Source organism: Phalacrocorax carbo, chromosome 7 (genome assembly GCF_963921805.1).
Source record: "Phalacrocorax carbo chromosome 7, bPhaCar2.1, whole genome shotgun sequence".
In the NCBI taxonomy this organism is placed as follows: Eukaryota; Metazoa; Chordata; class Aves; order Suliformes; family Phalacrocoracidae; genus Phalacrocorax; species Phalacrocorax carbo.
In genome coordinates, this window is record NC_087519.1 from 9,310,948 (window position 1) to 9,328,135 (window position 17,188).

General features: G+C 44.9%; 1 protein-coding gene across 1 annotated transcript in view; it reads left to right on the forward strand.

The window, feature by feature from the left end:
- Window positions 1-4,193: 4,193 nt before the first annotated feature.
- ABHD2 (abhydrolase domain containing 2, acylglycerol lipase) overlaps window positions 4,194-17,188 on the forward strand; it is a 41,477-nt gene continuing 28,482 nt past the window's right edge. The window contains exons 1-3 of the mRNA XM_064456227.1: window positions 4,194-4,274; window positions 14,368-14,454; window positions 15,323-15,523. Of these exons, the coding sequence (XP_064312297.1) occupies window positions 15,330-15,523 (194 nt within the window). The 5' untranslated portion in view covers window positions 4,194-4,274; window positions 14,368-14,454; window positions 15,323-15,329. The remainder of the gene's footprint in view (window positions 4,275-14,367; window positions 14,455-15,322; window positions 15,524-17,188) is intronic.

The following is a 17,188-nucleotide window of genomic DNA, read 5'->3' on the forward strand; positions in this document are numbered from 1 at the left end:
GCTGCTTGGCTCCCACAGCTGTGTCTTGATTTACCAAAATGTGTGATAAAGGGGCAGAAATGACTGCGAGCAAACAAGAGGTGGCATTGGAGGTGGCTGCAGGGAACAGGTCTGCTCAGTCTGGCAACTTTCAGTGCAGGAGGTAGGAATTTTACCTAACTGGACTCCCTGGAAAATTCAGGAGTGTTGTGGCACAGATTCATCTCAGGGAGATATGGACAGATCCTTCCCCCAGAGCTCCGAGGCCGCTTGTGGAGCCAGCCAGTGTCGTAGTGCCTTGGAGCATCCAGAAGCAGGACCCAGGGGCACTGCTGATGCAGGGGAGTGGTTTTCAAAACCTCTTCCTCCAGCCAGCAGCTATGGCTGGACATGGGGCAAAAGGAGTGAGCCAGCTGTTGGGAATTTGTGGACAAAAGCGGTGGAGCACAGCCTGGTAAAGTGCTCAGCTCAGTGGCATTTCTCTTTTGGCCTCAAGAATTTGGGAATGCAATAGCTTATCTGCTCTGAAATGATCAGTGAAGCTCCCTGTATTAGCAGGCAGAGCGCTCTTAGTTTGGTAGAAAAACAGCAAAAAAAAGGAGTCTGAAAGACTCTAGCAATACAGCAGCAGAAGAAATGCCTTCAGCATAAGAAGAGACCAGAGCCTCTGGTCTACAGGGGACAAAAAGGTGGACAACAGTAACCCAGTAGGGCTGAGGTTAGTCAGTTAAGTTCTATAATTAGGAAATGAATAGCATGCTAAATAAACCCAGAGCAGAAGCTTTTGAGGAGGGTGACAGAGCTGGAAGTTGGCAAGGAGCAGCTGAATGAGAATGTGATGGAAAAATACCGAGCAGGTGGGCCACATGCCACCTCCCCAGCTCCGTTTGTATGATGCAGCCGTTCTCCCATCCCTGGCACTTGTCTCCTTACATTGTCAGCTCCTCAGGACAGAGGCTGATCTATTTAGAGATCTGCAAAGTGCCCATTATGCTTTTAGACACCATTTTCAGAAAATACGTAAGAGTCCAAAGAGCGCTGTGCATCCAGATCCAACGGGCTTTCAAGCGGCACGGCTCTGCAGCCTGCAAACCAATGCCTCACTGGCACTGCAGGGAAGGCAGAGCAGGCAAAGAGGAAAAAGCATTGCCTTTATTTCCATCTGCAAAGCTTTTTTATGCTCACATGTCACTGACAGGCACTTTGCTTATTTTCAGCTGGCAATCAAACCCTGCCATAAGAGATGTTTTCCTTTTTGCTCCTGCTACACTTGCAGAGATCAACACCCCGGTATTTCCTCCAGCAAAAAAAGGTTTCCTCAGAGGTGCAAAGTCCCTGGGAGTCCTTCAGCGCACCGCGAGTTTGCTGAGCAGGAGAAAAGCTGGGCCAGGGGAAATAAAGCAGAAAAAGAGTTCAAGTTCCTTGTGGCAGTAACAGCCAAAAGTGAGAGGGATGTGAAGAACAAAAGGTGACTGTCACCACAGTGTTGCATGGGGGTGTCTCAGGCTGGCTCAGCACTGCATCAAGTTCTCTCTGCCTGTATCTTCCCAATTGCTGGGTTTTAAAAGGTAAAATTATCATCAGCCTTTTTTTGGCCTCATTGTACAGAGGTAAGTGCCTGCCCAAAGCACAAGGCGAAGCTGTATGTTTTTTCCTGTGCCTACATCTCCCAGCACAAACATTTGGCCTCTTTTGCAGTAGCCACACCACTCAAAGAGAGACCCTCCAGACTCCAAAGCATTAGGGTGTTCCTGCACACACCCACCCCACCTCTCTGCAGGAACACCAGACAGAAGCATCTGCTGGGCTGGAGCTGCCATATCCCTGACAATGAGGAATGAGGCTGGGAATGAAGCTCGGCTCTTCCCAGCACCCTTTCTTTATGGGATGGTTTGGGCTACTGCTCAGATGGCATTTCCTGAGTGTGAGCTGTTCGCTGTGAATGGTACAGCCTTGCTCCTGGCTCCGGGCCTGAGCACTCCACCTCCTGCATACACCACTGCTCCCAACACCAACCAGCCCTGCAGTGCTCACCACAACAGGGGTTTGGCCATAGAAACGTCAGCTCCCCGCACACTCAGAGGGAGGGCAGCTTCCTTTACAAGCCACAGCTTGCAGGCTGTCTTAGTAGCCCAAAGCCGCATTCATATTCACAAAACACGCTTGCTCCCCCCCCAGCCATCTCTGCTCCCACACCAGGTGTGGCTGGAACCCCCCTGATGTTGTGCAAAGCAAAATGCCAGCTGACTTGCACCGGTTCCTCCTTCCCTTTGTGGAGATACAGCACCTTTGCCACCACATTCCTTCTCCTTGCAATAAGCACAGTTCAGGCATTTGGCTCCCACCGCCACAGCTGCCTGTGAGTTTGTGCTGCCACCTCTTCAGCGTTAGTCTCCTCCAGTTCTCAGCTCTTGTTCCTCACTGATGTATCTGAGCATCCCTGGTATAAAAGACCACCTTATTTTCACTTCTCCTCAGCAAGAAGTGGGAAGCTAAAGTTTGGTTTGCTTTCCTTTGTGAGGGTGTGCTTAAGAAAGCTCTCTTCTCATAGCCGAACTTCTCTCAGGTCAGAGAAATCTCCAACAGCCTTAAGGATTTAAAATAAAAGCCTTGCCTGGAGGCTCAGCTCCAGTTCATGGTGAGTTTTCCTCCTTGGGTCTGTGTTTTCCTGCCTGGATCGATGGTGAAGAGCCAAAGTACACCTGGAATCAATTGGACTGCAATTTTCTGTAATCAAATTCAAACACATTCTTCAAATACTTAGTTAAGAGGCTAATGCCGGAAGTTTATCTACTAAGCCTATCTCGTAGCTTGATCACAAACATAACTCAGCCTCCTTTTCAGACATACCAAACGTCAGCCCAGCCGAGTCAATGACAAATTTAGCAACCACCACAAACCCTGGGTATTTTCACAAGGTTAATTAAAAGCTGAAGATAAGGAATCCGGCTCTCATTGGACTGAATGGTACGGGATCACATGTGTAGCAAGCAAGGAGAGGTGCTCACTGCAGGGCTGCTGCTGTTTCTGTTCCGCCACCACCATTGCAGCAGTCCCCTGTCTACCCTTCCTCGGACCTCCCTTCTTCACCGTGACTCAGTCTACAGCAGTTAGTCATCTCTCCAGATACATAACTCTCTGGAAAATGTGACTTGCTCCTTGAGAGCTTTCTCTACGTAGGAAGCTCCAACTCCCAGTAAACAGAGGAAGCAAAATGTCTTAAGTCAGGGAAAGGATTTTTCCATTCAGTTATATAAAGCAACCATTAACATAGCTAGGAACAGTTGATGTTAGTAGCAACGTAACATGTGGCTCTTCTGGGAGGCTACCAGAAAAGCAAGGTCATAAACATTGCACTATGGACATTTTTTATTTGTTTTCCTCCAGTGCCTTCCAGATGTGGCAGGCTCTGTCAACCTCTGGACAGATTTTGCTGTCCCTATCACACACCCCGCTTGGTGGGAGGAACCAAGCAGGCACTCCTGTGCCTGTGAGGGGCTGGAGGAGGACCCCTCCACTCCTGCTGGTGAGGCCCCAGAGGTGATCCCAGCTTGCACCCCTGCGCCAGGTGTGCCACAGTGATGGCCTGGGGGCCCATGGGAAACAAAACCAGCATGTTAAGGCCCAGCCACTGTTTTGAAAGCCCTAAATCATTGTTCCCAAATTACTTTTGATGGCAGCACAGCATTACATGACCAGTATTCAGCACCTGGGCACACTGAGGTGGATCATCAGAGGTTTAGAGAGGCTTTTGGCCCATCCAGCACTCAAGTCCACCAAGCCCCATCTTGCTGAGAGGTGAACACCTCAGCTGAAGCGGTGGCCAGGCTGCTTCCCCTCCGGCGGCAGGGGCGTTGGCTCCGGCAGCAAGAAGCGGCCAGAGGCGAGGCCGGTGCTTCAGCCCCACCTCACTGCCTATCCCGCCTATCCCACCGCTCCCCACCGCCCACCATCACCCTCCCGCTGTCATGGCGGCACCAGCCCCGGCTCCCCACAGGCGCCGGCAACCCCGCCCCGCCCAAAGACGCCAATCACCGCCCTTCCGCCTGACTGAGAGTCTCCCAAGCCAACGGAACCGCAGCGTCCCGCCCCGCTGCCGCTCCGCCAGCCAATGGCGCCCGTACAGCCTGAGTGGGCCACACTCCCACCCTCACCTCGCCTTCTGGCCAATCCGCGCGGGCGTTTGGGCGGGGGCGGCACGGCGGCGCAGCCAATGGGAGGGCAAGGGCGGTTGCTAAGGGGCCGCGCGTAGCGGGCCCGGCGCAGACAGGAGGGAGCTTTTGCGGGGCCTATAGGTAAGGCGGCGGCAGGGGCAGTGTCTTCCTGCAGGGCTGAGCGGGCGGTGGTCGGGCCCGGTTCCCACTTGCCTCCCAGCGGTGCCGGGTCTGTCAGGCGCCGGGCGGTAGCGGTGCTCCCCTCGCCCCGGCCGCCCGTCCGGCTGCATTCTCGCTACTTCTTTTCTGCAGCAGGGCTTGCCTCATGTGGTGGTTTGCTGGCGCGGAGGTGGCCCTGCAGTGGGGCTCGGCCTGACCCGGCGCCTTCCCCCTGGGCCCCGGCCGGGGTCGGGAGGTCGGTGAGGCCGGTGGGGTGGCGGCGGCCGCCTTCCCGAGGCTCCCCGGAGGCGTGAGGTTCTGCAGGGCGGGAAGAGCGGTGGCGCGGGCCGCCCGCGCTGGCAGGGAACGGGGGCTGCTGGGGGTGGGAGAACGGTGCGGGTGCGAGCAGCCGAGTTCTGGCTGGTGTCGGTCAGGTCACGGTGCTCCCCCTAAACAAGGCTCTTCTCTGTTATGCTCCGAGCTCCTGGTATTGCTACTAGTATTTTGCAACAATTTTAACTTCCGTTTGTTGATGTGTACCATATACCAGCTCCTTAGCCTTTGTGACAAGATTCTGTCTGCTCCGTTCTACAACTTCTTGTATAGCTTGTGATTTACTCCAGCACAGGATGTGTATGTATGTCTGTTGTGGTTGATGTATTACAGCTGGTGAAATCCCTCACCTGACAGTAACTCTCTTAAAAAGGTATGTTAGCAGCAGCTTTATTACCACAGTTACGGCTGGAGGGATGGCATTCTGTAGCTGCATTCTTGTGCAGGTCTCTTCAGAGAATTCATAATAGCTTCCTCTTATTGTTGGTGTACAGTTGTCACTGGTGTGGTAAGTACTAAAGATTCCTCTCTGCATCTTACAGGTTACCTTTTGGCTTCTGCATCACTGGTGCCTCCTGTAACAAATGTTTGTGGCTTATTAATCAGCTAACTGGTACAGGGTGTTCATCTTGCAAGCCTTGTTTATCAATGGTTATCATGCTCAGCTGTGTTCATAACATTGCTTGGGTTGGTGTGTTCTAGTCCTCACTGGTACGGTCTTTATAGGACATGCAGTTCAGCTGTTTGCATTTGTGATATCTCATTTTCAGACATTCTTGGATAATATTTAATTCCTCTGCAGGGTTTTTTGTTATTGACAATTAGCCTTTGGTTGTTCTGTTATCTTTTCTTGGTTCATCTACTCTACCTTCTTTCCTAGATGTTTCCTTAGTTCTCATATCACAAGTTTGAATAAATTCTTGTGTCCCTTCTTAGAACAGTGGACATGTAGCCTTTCTTATTATTCTAGCCATTGTTTATTTCGCTCTCAAAATCAATAGTAAGAACAGGAAGGATATCAAAAGAAACTAAGAGCTAATGTTTGGCTTCTTGTACTCTCCTGCCTTCATATTAAAAATAGTTGTATTTCAGCTTTTTACATGAGAGGTCCTCTGTGTTACTGAGTGAATTAGCTGGGTAGAGGGTAAGGCTGACCTAAGATTGTGCCAGACTGGCTTATCTAGGAGTGGAAAAGGCATGGAGGTTGGAGATAAAATCCTCCATCTGGCAAAAGTATTTGAAGAAATTAAACTTAAAAATTAATTTGTTCTACTCTTCTTGTAAATACTATAATTTTCCTGTTCAGGGAATGAATAGCAGCTTAGGCTCTTTGTGTTTCAGAAAGTTGCATTATTAAACTTTTTGTGTGAAAAGCCAGAGACTAACACACTCAAATACTCACTGTTCTGGGCTGTGGTATTGGGAAGGAAGGACAGCAGAATAACATCACTTGTCCTTGATAGGCATATGGAGAGGTTATCCAAATCTACTAAGTTCCAACTGTACTTTTAGATGTAATTTGATGTACTGTAGAAAATAGTGACTTTAGAGCACAGATTCAAACCTTCTATAGTTGTAGTTGAACCTCACCCAATAATGGAAGTGTCCTGAATGCTGCTGGATTCACACTGCCCTATTACTCCCCTTTCTTGCTCTCTATCCCTGGCCTCTTCATCCTTACTTTCATGCTCTGCCAGCTCTGGCAGTCCCAGAACTTGGATTAAGCTAACAAAGAACAGGATTTAGCAGAGTTTCTAGTAAGGGTGTATGTGCTCCAGTCTCTGGTACATGTAATACCTGTTGAAAGGTGCAGATACTAGCCTGAAGCTCGTGTTTTGGACTCTTCAGCAAAAGCCTAAATCTGCATAGTTCTGCTACCTTATTGGAATCTTAATCTACGCTTTTGAGTTTCTCTGGAAGATTGTATTTCATGATGTGTTATAGCTTTGAATTGCTATTCCTAGCATGTACTATGGATGAACTGAAATTCTGTGCAAATATTTGTCCTTCTTAAGGCTAAATAGCTTGTGAAGATCAAGCGTATGCAGTTAAAACAATCTGATCAAATTCAGCTGATTGATTTTTAGTACAAACATTTGATTTAACTTCAGTGTGCAAGGGCAGTCTGTCCTTCCTGGGGAGAAGCAAAGTCCCACTTGCCCAACATGTGTGGGTGACAATGATGCTAGCTTAGTCAGGCAGCTGTTTTAGCTTCTTTTTAGTTCTAGGAAGGCTCAAGTGCCCAAGGGTTTCTCTTTTCTCCAGTTATATCAGTTGACTTAATAAAGAGCATCTCCAACTGCCAGCATCAGGCAGCAGTAATTGAAAATGCCTTGCAAAGCAGTTCTGTACAAATCAGCTGCTTGAAACATCTTTGTGCCTGTGCTCCATTAGAGATAACAGCAGTGGAAGGAAGTACTTTGTATACGCTGCAAAGGTTTTCATTTGTATCTCTAGATTGACCAAGAAGTGCAGTTGCCTAGCACTTACTCTACTGTTAAGAAATACTTGAGTTTCTCATTATGGGTTCAGTTTGACTAAAACAAATGGCAAAGGGCAACTTCCTCTGCTAATATGGACTGAGCTCCTGCAAACACCAAACCCTCTTGAAACTTCTGATATACTAGTGGCTCAGAACTGCACTACAGCCCTGTTTAGAGCACTGAGTATTCAGACAGGAAAGGGCCAGCTAGGACAAGTGACTGGCTGCTAGTGATGCGTTAACCATTCAACAACTTGTCCCACTTCTAAACTTACTTACACCTTCAAAGATGCTTTTGCATAGAGATGCTGGTTCCAGAAAGATTATGCTGAGGGTGTTCAAGCCTGGCTGTCCCTTAACTGGAACACCCTGTTCTGTGAAGTGTTGCTTGAGCATATGTGAATATGAAAGATTGTACTAAGTGAATAAGCAGGTGCACAGTCACTTACAGTGAACATCCTTGTAAGGGGTAAGGAGAAAATGTCCTAAGATGTATGCCTGTGATACTCCTGAGCTCCCACCCAGATTCAGCAGGAAAGTGGGCAATGTAGCTTTTCAGACTTTGAGTTGCTGGAGACTGCTGTTTTGCTCCAAAAGCTCTGTTTGTTTTAATCGGTGTTTGGACAAAACCTGAGTATTCTGCAGTAGTGGTAGCTGTCTTAGTCATGTCCTGTCTCTTTATATTTGGTTCTTTCGTCCTGAGGTGGTGGTACTTAATTTTTAATGTAATGATGTGAATTAAACTTCTCTAGTGTGAGCCTTCTGTCTGTCATGGACAGACTCTGAGAGATGACTCTGCAAATCTTCTGTACTGCTGTGGAGCAGAGCTGCTCGTCGGGGGAGGGGGGGAAATAAGCAGGGTGTTTGACGAGCTCAAAGTGCACCTCAGCTTTTGATCATGTTCAGATATAGGTATTTTCTGACTGCTTGAACTGGACTAGTCTTGAATAAAGTTGACTTAGCTGTCTTGTACTTTGGTGACAGATGTCCCTGCTGTGCAGCTAGTCTGGTGTGGAGCATGCTTCCCACTTACTCAGCTGTTCACCTTGTAGCTGAGCAAACAGCTGTTATGTGCTTGGACTTTGGGCTGCTCCTCTGATATGTACATCTGAGCTCTGTGACAGTCTGGAGTCTGAGGGTAAATAAGGCTTTAACAGTATGATGCTGCATTTCAAAATACAGTGAAGGAAAACAGCAGACTCCTGGGGTGGGTTCATCTGTAATGCAGTTTGTATTAGCTCACTTAGCTATCTGTGGCCTGATGCCAGTAGCATTCCCTCAACTGTCGAGCATGAATTGTTGGGTTCTCTGCAAAGTATTTATTCCACTTTCATTGAGCTTAATGCTGCCTGCTGACACGGGGTTAGGTGGTTGGTAAGTGACACCTGCTAATGCTGCAAGACTGGAAAGGTGTTAGCTGGTATTTCTTTTCCCTCAGTACCTAAAAGTAAGCTTGACCTCTTCTACAAGGAACTGAAGCTCTGCCGTGTAGTTCCATAAGGCAGCAGTTAGGGTGTGACAAAGTCCTAAGTCTCTGCAGTAATCAAATAATTGTTATTATAAAGGAAGGGCTCATGTTATTTAAGACACGATGCAATTAACTTCTGTGGAGTAATCAGAGCCCTGTCTTAGTTTAATCTTGTACATCAGGTGTGTGCAGTAAAAGCTAATGCAGTGTTTGTCAATCCATCTGTGACAAGCAGGAACCAGATAAGGTGACATACAGGGAATGTACAAAGCAGTGTACTTCTCAGATAATATGCAAAAGCTGTCTGTCATGCAGTGGAACCATTTTGATCAGTTAAAATTATATTCTGAAGAAACAAAAGCAGTTCCTGTAGTTGAAAGGGAGTGAAATCCAAGGCTTATTTGCCTGTAAATTAGCCTTCTTGGGGAAGTGAAAGACCTAATGAGTGTTTGGCCCTGTTGGCTATAGAATTATTCTCAGGTGCTTTCTTAAGCAAGCTGCCTTCACAAGTACACCCAGCCCTCTTAGGTGCTTGGCTTCTGCTCTGAAGGTGTAGGACTTCTTAAAGTCAAAAAAGGCAAAAAAAACCTCTAGTTAAAGGCACCTGTTGTTCTGGCTGTGCTGATGGTGCCTTGTGCTATGAACTTTGTCCCTGTAACCTCACAGTACCTCTAAATTTAGTATGTGAGCCAAGTATTGTATCTGATTAAAATGTCAAATTCCAGTGAAGGTACCAGCCAAGAAATTCTTGTTGGCGCATGGTGTAAACAGTACCTGCTGCTTTGTATACTTGCCAACCAGCCAAATCCTGGCCTGGCTGCTGGCTCTGGCACAAGGCAGAGAGATTTGCACCAAGGACTTCCATGTGCTCTCCAAGTAATGTTCTTTTAAGCATCCTTGTGATGGGATGTTTTGGTGTGCCACCTTTATTTGGAGATAATGTGTCAGATGTTTGACAATAAAACTGTGGTAGGCTTTGCCAGACCCCTGAAGACTACACTTCATTTCTCATGGCCCCATCTCCTGAAAACTTAAGCTTAAGTGCTTGTGGCACTCAGCTAATTCTTTGTTATACCCTCTATGCTTTGAGGCTTAGTTGCTGTTTTAAATGGCCAGAAGTACCAAGTAGCATATCACGATGATCTCAGTGTTTGCTTCTGATGTGTTCTCTTCTGAGCTACCACTGGAGATAATAGAAGGTTCTGCATGGGGTGGGCTTGTGTTGGTTAGATGCCAGTCTCAAAATAAGCAGTGTAATGCCTTACTTTGTGTGCTTAAACCAGTGAGGCATAGCACTGGTGTGGCCCTACAATACCTGCATCTATGTAAGTCTTTGGAGACCTTAAAGTGGCAGTTTAGGCTTAACACTTTTTTATGTAAAAATGAAAGCATCTTTTATACAAAAAGTGCTGGGTAAAAGGCAGGATACAGGACTGTGCAATTAAGCTCGAGGTTTTTCATGATTCCTCTTGTACAGATTCCTGTACTCGTGTATCTTGTGTGACCTCAGTGCTTTACAAAAACTTAATCTGACCTTTCCTGTCAAGATGCATTGCTTCAGAGCCTTTCCCAGGTGTATACGTTCCCTAAGTATGTTTTCATCTGGATGGTGTCTAAACATCTTCCTCTGCATTTAAACCATTGAAAGCTCGGGAGTGTGACACACTTCTGTATGCTACCTGGAGTGAGATTTGAATCGTATGCTGACATAAAATTTGGCTTTGTTTAAAAACCTTTGTAGTGCTCCGATTTTTCCACCCTTTCCATAATAAAGTTCCCTTCTCTATAATGTGGTTCTAAATACTTTAACTGGTAGTGTCAGGCCTGTAACTTCTGGTTTTGTGATGTATGTTTCAGAAGGTACGTTAGCTTTACTGATATTAAAGATTATTAATTTCCTGGAAATATTCTCTGAAGAACTAACTTCAGTGAAACAGCCTTCCTTCTTCCCCCTTCCAAGAGGGTGAAAAAAAACTTATTTCTTGTCTGAATCTGCCTAGGCACAGCTCCTTAAAGTATAGGGTGGTTTGCTTTCCTCTTGTCTAGCAGATTTGCTTTCAGAGTTTTCTTCTGCAAACAGGCACTGCAAATATAAAACCAGTCCAAGTAATGTCTAAGTTAGTTAACAAAGTCTGTCTGCTTAATCTGTCTAGAAGCAGCCTCTTTGGCTCTTCCAAATCTTAGTGGGGAAGAGAGGATATTACACTACTTGGTAGAAGCTGAAAAAGGATAGGAAAGGGGATTTTCTTAAAATGCTTTCAGTGTTGGCCAGGTATGCTCCAGTGTTTTGGTGTCCAGCTGATTTCTGAAAGCACTAGTGAGCCAGAATGCTGACTGGTGGGAATGCATCTAGGAGGCTTTTGTAGCAAACTGCCATTTCTGGAAATGGGATTCCTTCAAGATTCTTCAGTGAATGTAACAAAGCATAAAATACCTTGCTAGTGGAGCCCCTTTTAAAGAGGCTGCCTCTACTCTTGTCTGTGGGCAGTTTCATACAGCTGCATTATTGCTCTGGCCCAAAGCATTTCTAATGCTTGGGTGAAATGACTCTGACAGGCTTTCAGTTGCTTATTAAGAGGCCTGAGGGAAGGACCCTATGGGAGTGGCTTCCCTTAATGTCTTTGCTTTTTTTAATGTTGGCTTTCCAGTATGCAGAGTCAGGCTTAGCTTCCGCATGGGTGGAGGAGCTGTAATGCTTGGTAGCTACCAAATCCTGTATGTGCCCTGTTGACTCACAGGGTGAAGTGGCTTCTGTCCTGGGAAGAGTGTCTTCTCCCCAAGAAACCTGGAACAGAAGAATGTGTGAGTCTCAGATTTGTTGTTAGCCATTACTTTGCTTGCTGTGCAAGTAAATATATTGGCAATGGGATTCCCAAAACCCAGTGTCTTTGAGAGGACACATGAGGAATTTGCTTTAGCTGTACTGGTTTTTGTGGTACTTGTTTCTGTTCCTGTCTGGAAAGGAGAGGCAAGGGGATTTTCTCATTATACTTGTACAGGTGAGGTGCACAGTTAACAGTAATGATGAAGTGCTTCCTGTAACATGATTTTTCAGCTTCTTATTCTGTGATCAAAGGGCAAATGAAAAGACTCCATAAATCCAGCAGTTGTTTTCCAGTGATTGATCTTTAAAGTTAGTCCTCAGTCACAAATGGGACTTAATAATATTACTTGAACAGACTGTCAGTCTTTGGGGCTGCCATGCCTTCCTTAAGTGAATTTTTTTTTTATAAAGGAATTGTATATTTAAGGTGCTTCAAAATAACATTCTTGGCTCCAAGAGCTTCAACTTCTTTGTGTTCCTCAGTGTGGATCTTTGACACTGTGGTATAAAAAGGCAGTCTTGATTGCTTCCAGTGATAAATAACTGCCTCTTGCGACCTTTGTATAGCCTGCTACAAGTGAATCTAGTGTCCTGTACACTGAAAAGGGCGAATGTTTGTTTATATTCTAACCCATTTAAAGGAGATTAAAATTTGACTGGCTCAACACTGGCTATCTGTCCTTTTTAGTAAACAGACAAGTATATTGGGTCAGTGCAAAAAGGGTTTAACAAAACAGAAGCAAGGTGACCTCATCCCTGCTTGTAAATAGCAAGGCATTTGCCCTATGTGATTAGAGGCAGAGCTCTCAAATCCATTTCAGTAAGCTAAACCCCTAAAATTTTAAAGCAAAGTGTTCTGGCTCAGCCCCTGCAAACCTGCCCTGGCTGAGACAGGTCAGTTTAGGTCTTCAGAAATACCAGACTCTCGAAAGTACCTGAAGTGCCATAGCTGGATCCGTAGGGCGTGACGCCTACTGATCTAGTCATCCTGTGCTAGATCCATTGCCTACTTAATCACTGCAGGAGCAGTGCCAACTTTGTTAGCTGTACCCAGACTGATCTGAGCTTTTCAGTAAAGATCCTGACACATACATGAACATCTAGCACACGTTTGAGGTGTATATGCTCAGTGAATGTGTATTTAGACTGTCTAAAAGGGAAAAATACTAGTTCACAAGTGTCAAAGCATAATTCTGCCTACCAACAGCTGATCTTCCTGAAAGTAACTCCAAGCTGGTTGTTTTTAGGTAGTGACAGGCAAAAACTGGATATAGAATTATCAAAAAGATATGTGGTATGTTTGTAATCTGAAGATTGTGGGAGAGAAGACTCTCAGGAAGACACAGGTTGGATCAGTTACACTGAGTCACTAGTACAAAATGCTAAATACTAACTGCCCAGTTTTATTTTTGGCAAATTCACTAATGCTCTGAAAGCTGTAAACAGACTAGCTTAAAATCCAGGTTGCAGGAAAGTCTTAGGTAACTTCTTTATTAGTGTATTAATTTTCTAAATAAAACAATGAAGGGGAGATACCAACAGAACTTCTGGGAGTTTTAGCTGAGGAAGCCTTGCTCAATCACCTGGTTGGCCTTGAGTCAGTGATTGTTCAGGAACTCTATCCACTTTGCTGTTTGTACATTCCCTGGAGAAGCCATTGATGTAGTTTGCCTGTTGTCTCCTACACAGTTGGCAGTAGTGTTGGTGAAAATCTATTAAGTATGGAAGTCAGGTAATGCACTACAGCTGAACATAGTACTTGAACTTTTCATTGAGACATGTGATGCCAATGTAATCTTCTGATTAGAAGAATAAATGGGTTTTTGTAGCCCACTCCTCTCCCTTCTACTATGAAGCTCAGAATTGGAAAATAAAAGCTTCAGAGTTGTCCAATATTAAATGTTGCCACTTTCCTCACCCTCTGGTCTGCAACACAGACTGTTATGGTGGCAGAAACTTGCAGCTTTCCAGCATGCTGTGAATCAGTAGCTGATGTCACACTTGTTTTCTTCCAAGGGATTTTGGTGTAGCTGTATTGAGTACAGAAAGTACTTTTGAGGTTTTGTCTTTGTGCTAGGAAGAAGAGTTAGGTTTTGTTAGGGCCTGTCCTGTTGGTGTATTTTCAGAGTTGGAAGCAGCAGCTGTGGTAGAGAACAGATGGTTCTGGAGCTCTTTCCTGGAAGCTCCAGTTCCTCATAGGTTTGTGTCTGTAGGGAATCCAGTTCTAATTGTAAATATTGCTTAAATTTTTATGGTTACAGGCTGAAAACTCTTTTGTTGGCATCATCAAGTTCTTGTAACAAGCTTTGGGGTGTGTGCACTAGTGTTAATTGGGTGGCTGTATCTGAGCCTCCTGGTGGCTCTGGTTGTCTTGTTACTGTGGTAAGTTGTAACTTCTCAAAAAAGTGAGTGTGGGAACAAGCAGAAGTTGTTTACCAGCTTCCATCTGTAGGAGTGAGCTGACTTCCATCAGTAAAAGTAGCAGGAAAATTCCTTCAGACTGGCTTTGCACTTCAGTAAGTGTAGATACTGCACAAAGTTGGGAAGAACAGTAGCCTGTTACTTCTAGTCTTTGTAAATACGAAGGGATTTGGGTAACTTCTGTAACTGGGGACAGTGTCATCATCTTGTTAAGACAGTGACTGTAGTCTTCTGGAAGTCCACGGCTTGGCTTTCCTATGAAAACCAGTGCAACTTCAGTATTGCTTTCTGTCTACCTCAGCTCATGAAGGTGTGTTTGCATACTGCAGATGAATTAATATGCTTGTAGGCAACTGATCTGGTCTGGAATCTGTCCGTAGGCAAAAGGTTTGATGCAGATAGATCAGAGTTGAAGCGGTTATGACTGAATACACAAATCAATTGCAATGTCTGTGATGGGACCTCTGTATAAACTTGGGTTCTTCCCTTCCAGCTGAGAGATGCAGTCTTATCAGTAGCAACGAATCTGCTTTTCCTCCCCTCACAGGGTAACTCTGGTAATACGTGGATCCAGACGGTGACAATTCTACTGAGGACTAGGAATTCTTTCCAGTTTGAAGAAAAAGTGACATTGGTAAGATTTCACTTATCGGTTGCTATCCTGCTTGGGATACCCATGTGGCTGAAGAAAGACACAGGGGAAGAACCTGCCCCTTCAACATGGCTGAAATGTCCCTGTTATAACTGCAGCCAGCTGTTTGAACTGTATGTTCAAAAGAAGCTGGATCAGTTAAGAATTTTACTTCAAGCTGGAAGGGTATTGTTATGTTGTGGAGTTTTTAATTCTCTCCCCTGCCCCACTTCCTTTACTCTGAAGCCCTTGAAAGACTAGATATTAATCTAGTCCTCCTTCAGCTGCAGAACTACAGTAAATTAAAAGAAATGCTGAAGTCACTGGTACATAAAGTGACCACCTTAAATATATGCAGGAGTTAGTACCAGTAGTCTCATGGAGCTGCAAAATTCAGGCTGAGGAGCTAACACAGTAGTTCTTTCAGGTTCTCCTTTTCAAGCCTGACTTGTACATCTGGGAAGAAACGCGCATCCAGAGATGCTGATGTGCCTTTATAGCTGGGCTTTTCACTTGGCTTCTATTTGAACCAGATAGTCTTGGCCAAGATCCTGGAAGTATTTATTGGCTGCAGGCTGTGGGGTTTGACACCTGAGACACTGTTGCAATTCTAGTACAGCACTGATTAGGAATAAATCTCCTTCCCAACTGATTATCCAGTTTATTTCCTGTGGTGGTCAGGGTGTTTAGAGCAGTACAAAACAAACTTCATTTCATCTTAAAAGCTGCTAGTCTGAATTGATACGCTAGGATTTTTGTAGCAGTGTTAGCTGACAAATTTAGTTGGTAAACAGTCTTACAATTAATGTGGCAATTGATGCTCATATCTAACAGCATGTTGCAAAATTTTACTATTGTTTTTTATCTCCAGGCTCAAAATGAGTGCAATGTTGGAAACCCCTGAGCTGCCAGCGGTGTTTGATGGGGTGAAGCTAGCTGCGGTTGCTGCTGTTCTGTATGTTATTGTTCGCTGCTTGAATTTAAAAAGCCCAACTGCCCCTCCTGAACTCATTTACCAGGACTCTGCTTTGGCCCGCTTTCTACTCAAATCCTGCCCACTTTTGACCAAAGAGTAAGTATATTTTTTTTCATGTGGACCTGTGTTATAGGTAGAAGAGGTGCACTCTAACCATTCTGCCTAGTATATTCCTTAAACCTGTGTGCAAATGAACGTCAGGATATTCTCTTGATAAAATAAACGTGTTCAAAATCAAGCATTTCATTACTGTTAGTGTCCCAGGTACCTGGGTGTAGGACCAAGCCTTATAGTGCAGGGCACTCTATGGATGTATGGAAAAAGTCATCCCTCCCCCTCTGTATCAGCTGCATGCTGGTATTGTACTATACCAGCACTATATAGCCCACTGTCTGTGGAAATGAGGGAGGGATGGGTGCAGTCAGCACTTGTTCCTGTTCATGTACTCTCCTTTCTGTTATGAAAGAATTCTGTCGGGGCTTACAGGAAGGAAATGTTTTCATGGTATATCTGTGCAATTATAATGAACACAGGGATGGCTATTAGTTTTGAAGAGCCTACTCTTATTTGAAGTGCCGTAAGTTGATTGAAGACTAATGAAAATTATTACTGGTTAGAGCACATAATCTTAACTAATTTAATAAAGTAATGATATACTGGCCAGATCTAAGCCTGTTAAATTCACTTTCACATTGACCTTATGTCAACTGTGCATTTGAGCAGGCTGATCCTTGACTTTCCATTCTAGGACCTCCAGAATCTGTCCAGCTGCCCTTACCTTCACCAATAATATGAAGCATTTACTACAATTTCATGAGGCTTTGGAGGTACAAGGACTTTGATTACAGTATTTATCTTCTGCAATCACTTTGAAAGCTTGCAAGTCCTATTTAGAAGCCCTAAATACATCAATTATCTAGTAAGCAGTGAGTGCAGCTGCATGAACCTTCCTTTTGGATCTCAAAAGTCAAGCTGACTTAATGATAGTCATTCTAGGGGAGGTGAGAGGCTTTTAGCAGTGCTGTGTTAGGTGCCTTGATTACATAAGGTGTAAGATCTTAGGCCATAGGATCTGTAAACTCTTAGAGGAAACAAAGCATTATCTGTTTTAAATTAGAGCCCAAAGAGGGTTCCCTGATACTACTGAACTCAGAGTGTAACATAAGTGTGTTTTGAAGCTGAGCATTGAAATTGGATTCTTGATTATGGCTAGTGTCTTAACTGCAAAGCAGTTGCTTCCCTAAAAAATACACTAAGGAGGTTCTAGTTACCTGGTATCTTAGACACTTGTCACCTCAGTGTTGGCACCCCAGATTGACATGTCTGTAGTCACTGAAACAGCAAGCATGAAGCTGTGCTGATTACCAGCCTTGAAGGCATATTAGTATCAGGCTAATCTTTGGAAACAGATTGTAAACTGATTCAGAGTCCATTTTACTCCTATTTCAGCTCTGCTTTCATGGTACAAGATCCTAGCACTACTATATTAGAAACTTGTTTTGGACTTCCGCACAGAGAACAAAGTATTCCGAAAGGAGTGAAAATGCAGAACATGTCAAAAAACTGCAGTACATCTGTTGTGCATTAGTTGCAGGAGTAGAGAGCTTCTTGCAGAAAGCCTAGTGTTAAGTGTGCAGTCTCAGGTTGTTTGCTTTCTCTGGATTAGCTCAGGCTTGCCAGTTTCTCTGAAAACTATAGCAGTTGTTTCCAGCATATAGTTCTTGGGCAGAACATTGCCTCAAAGGCTTGTGTGACCCCAGG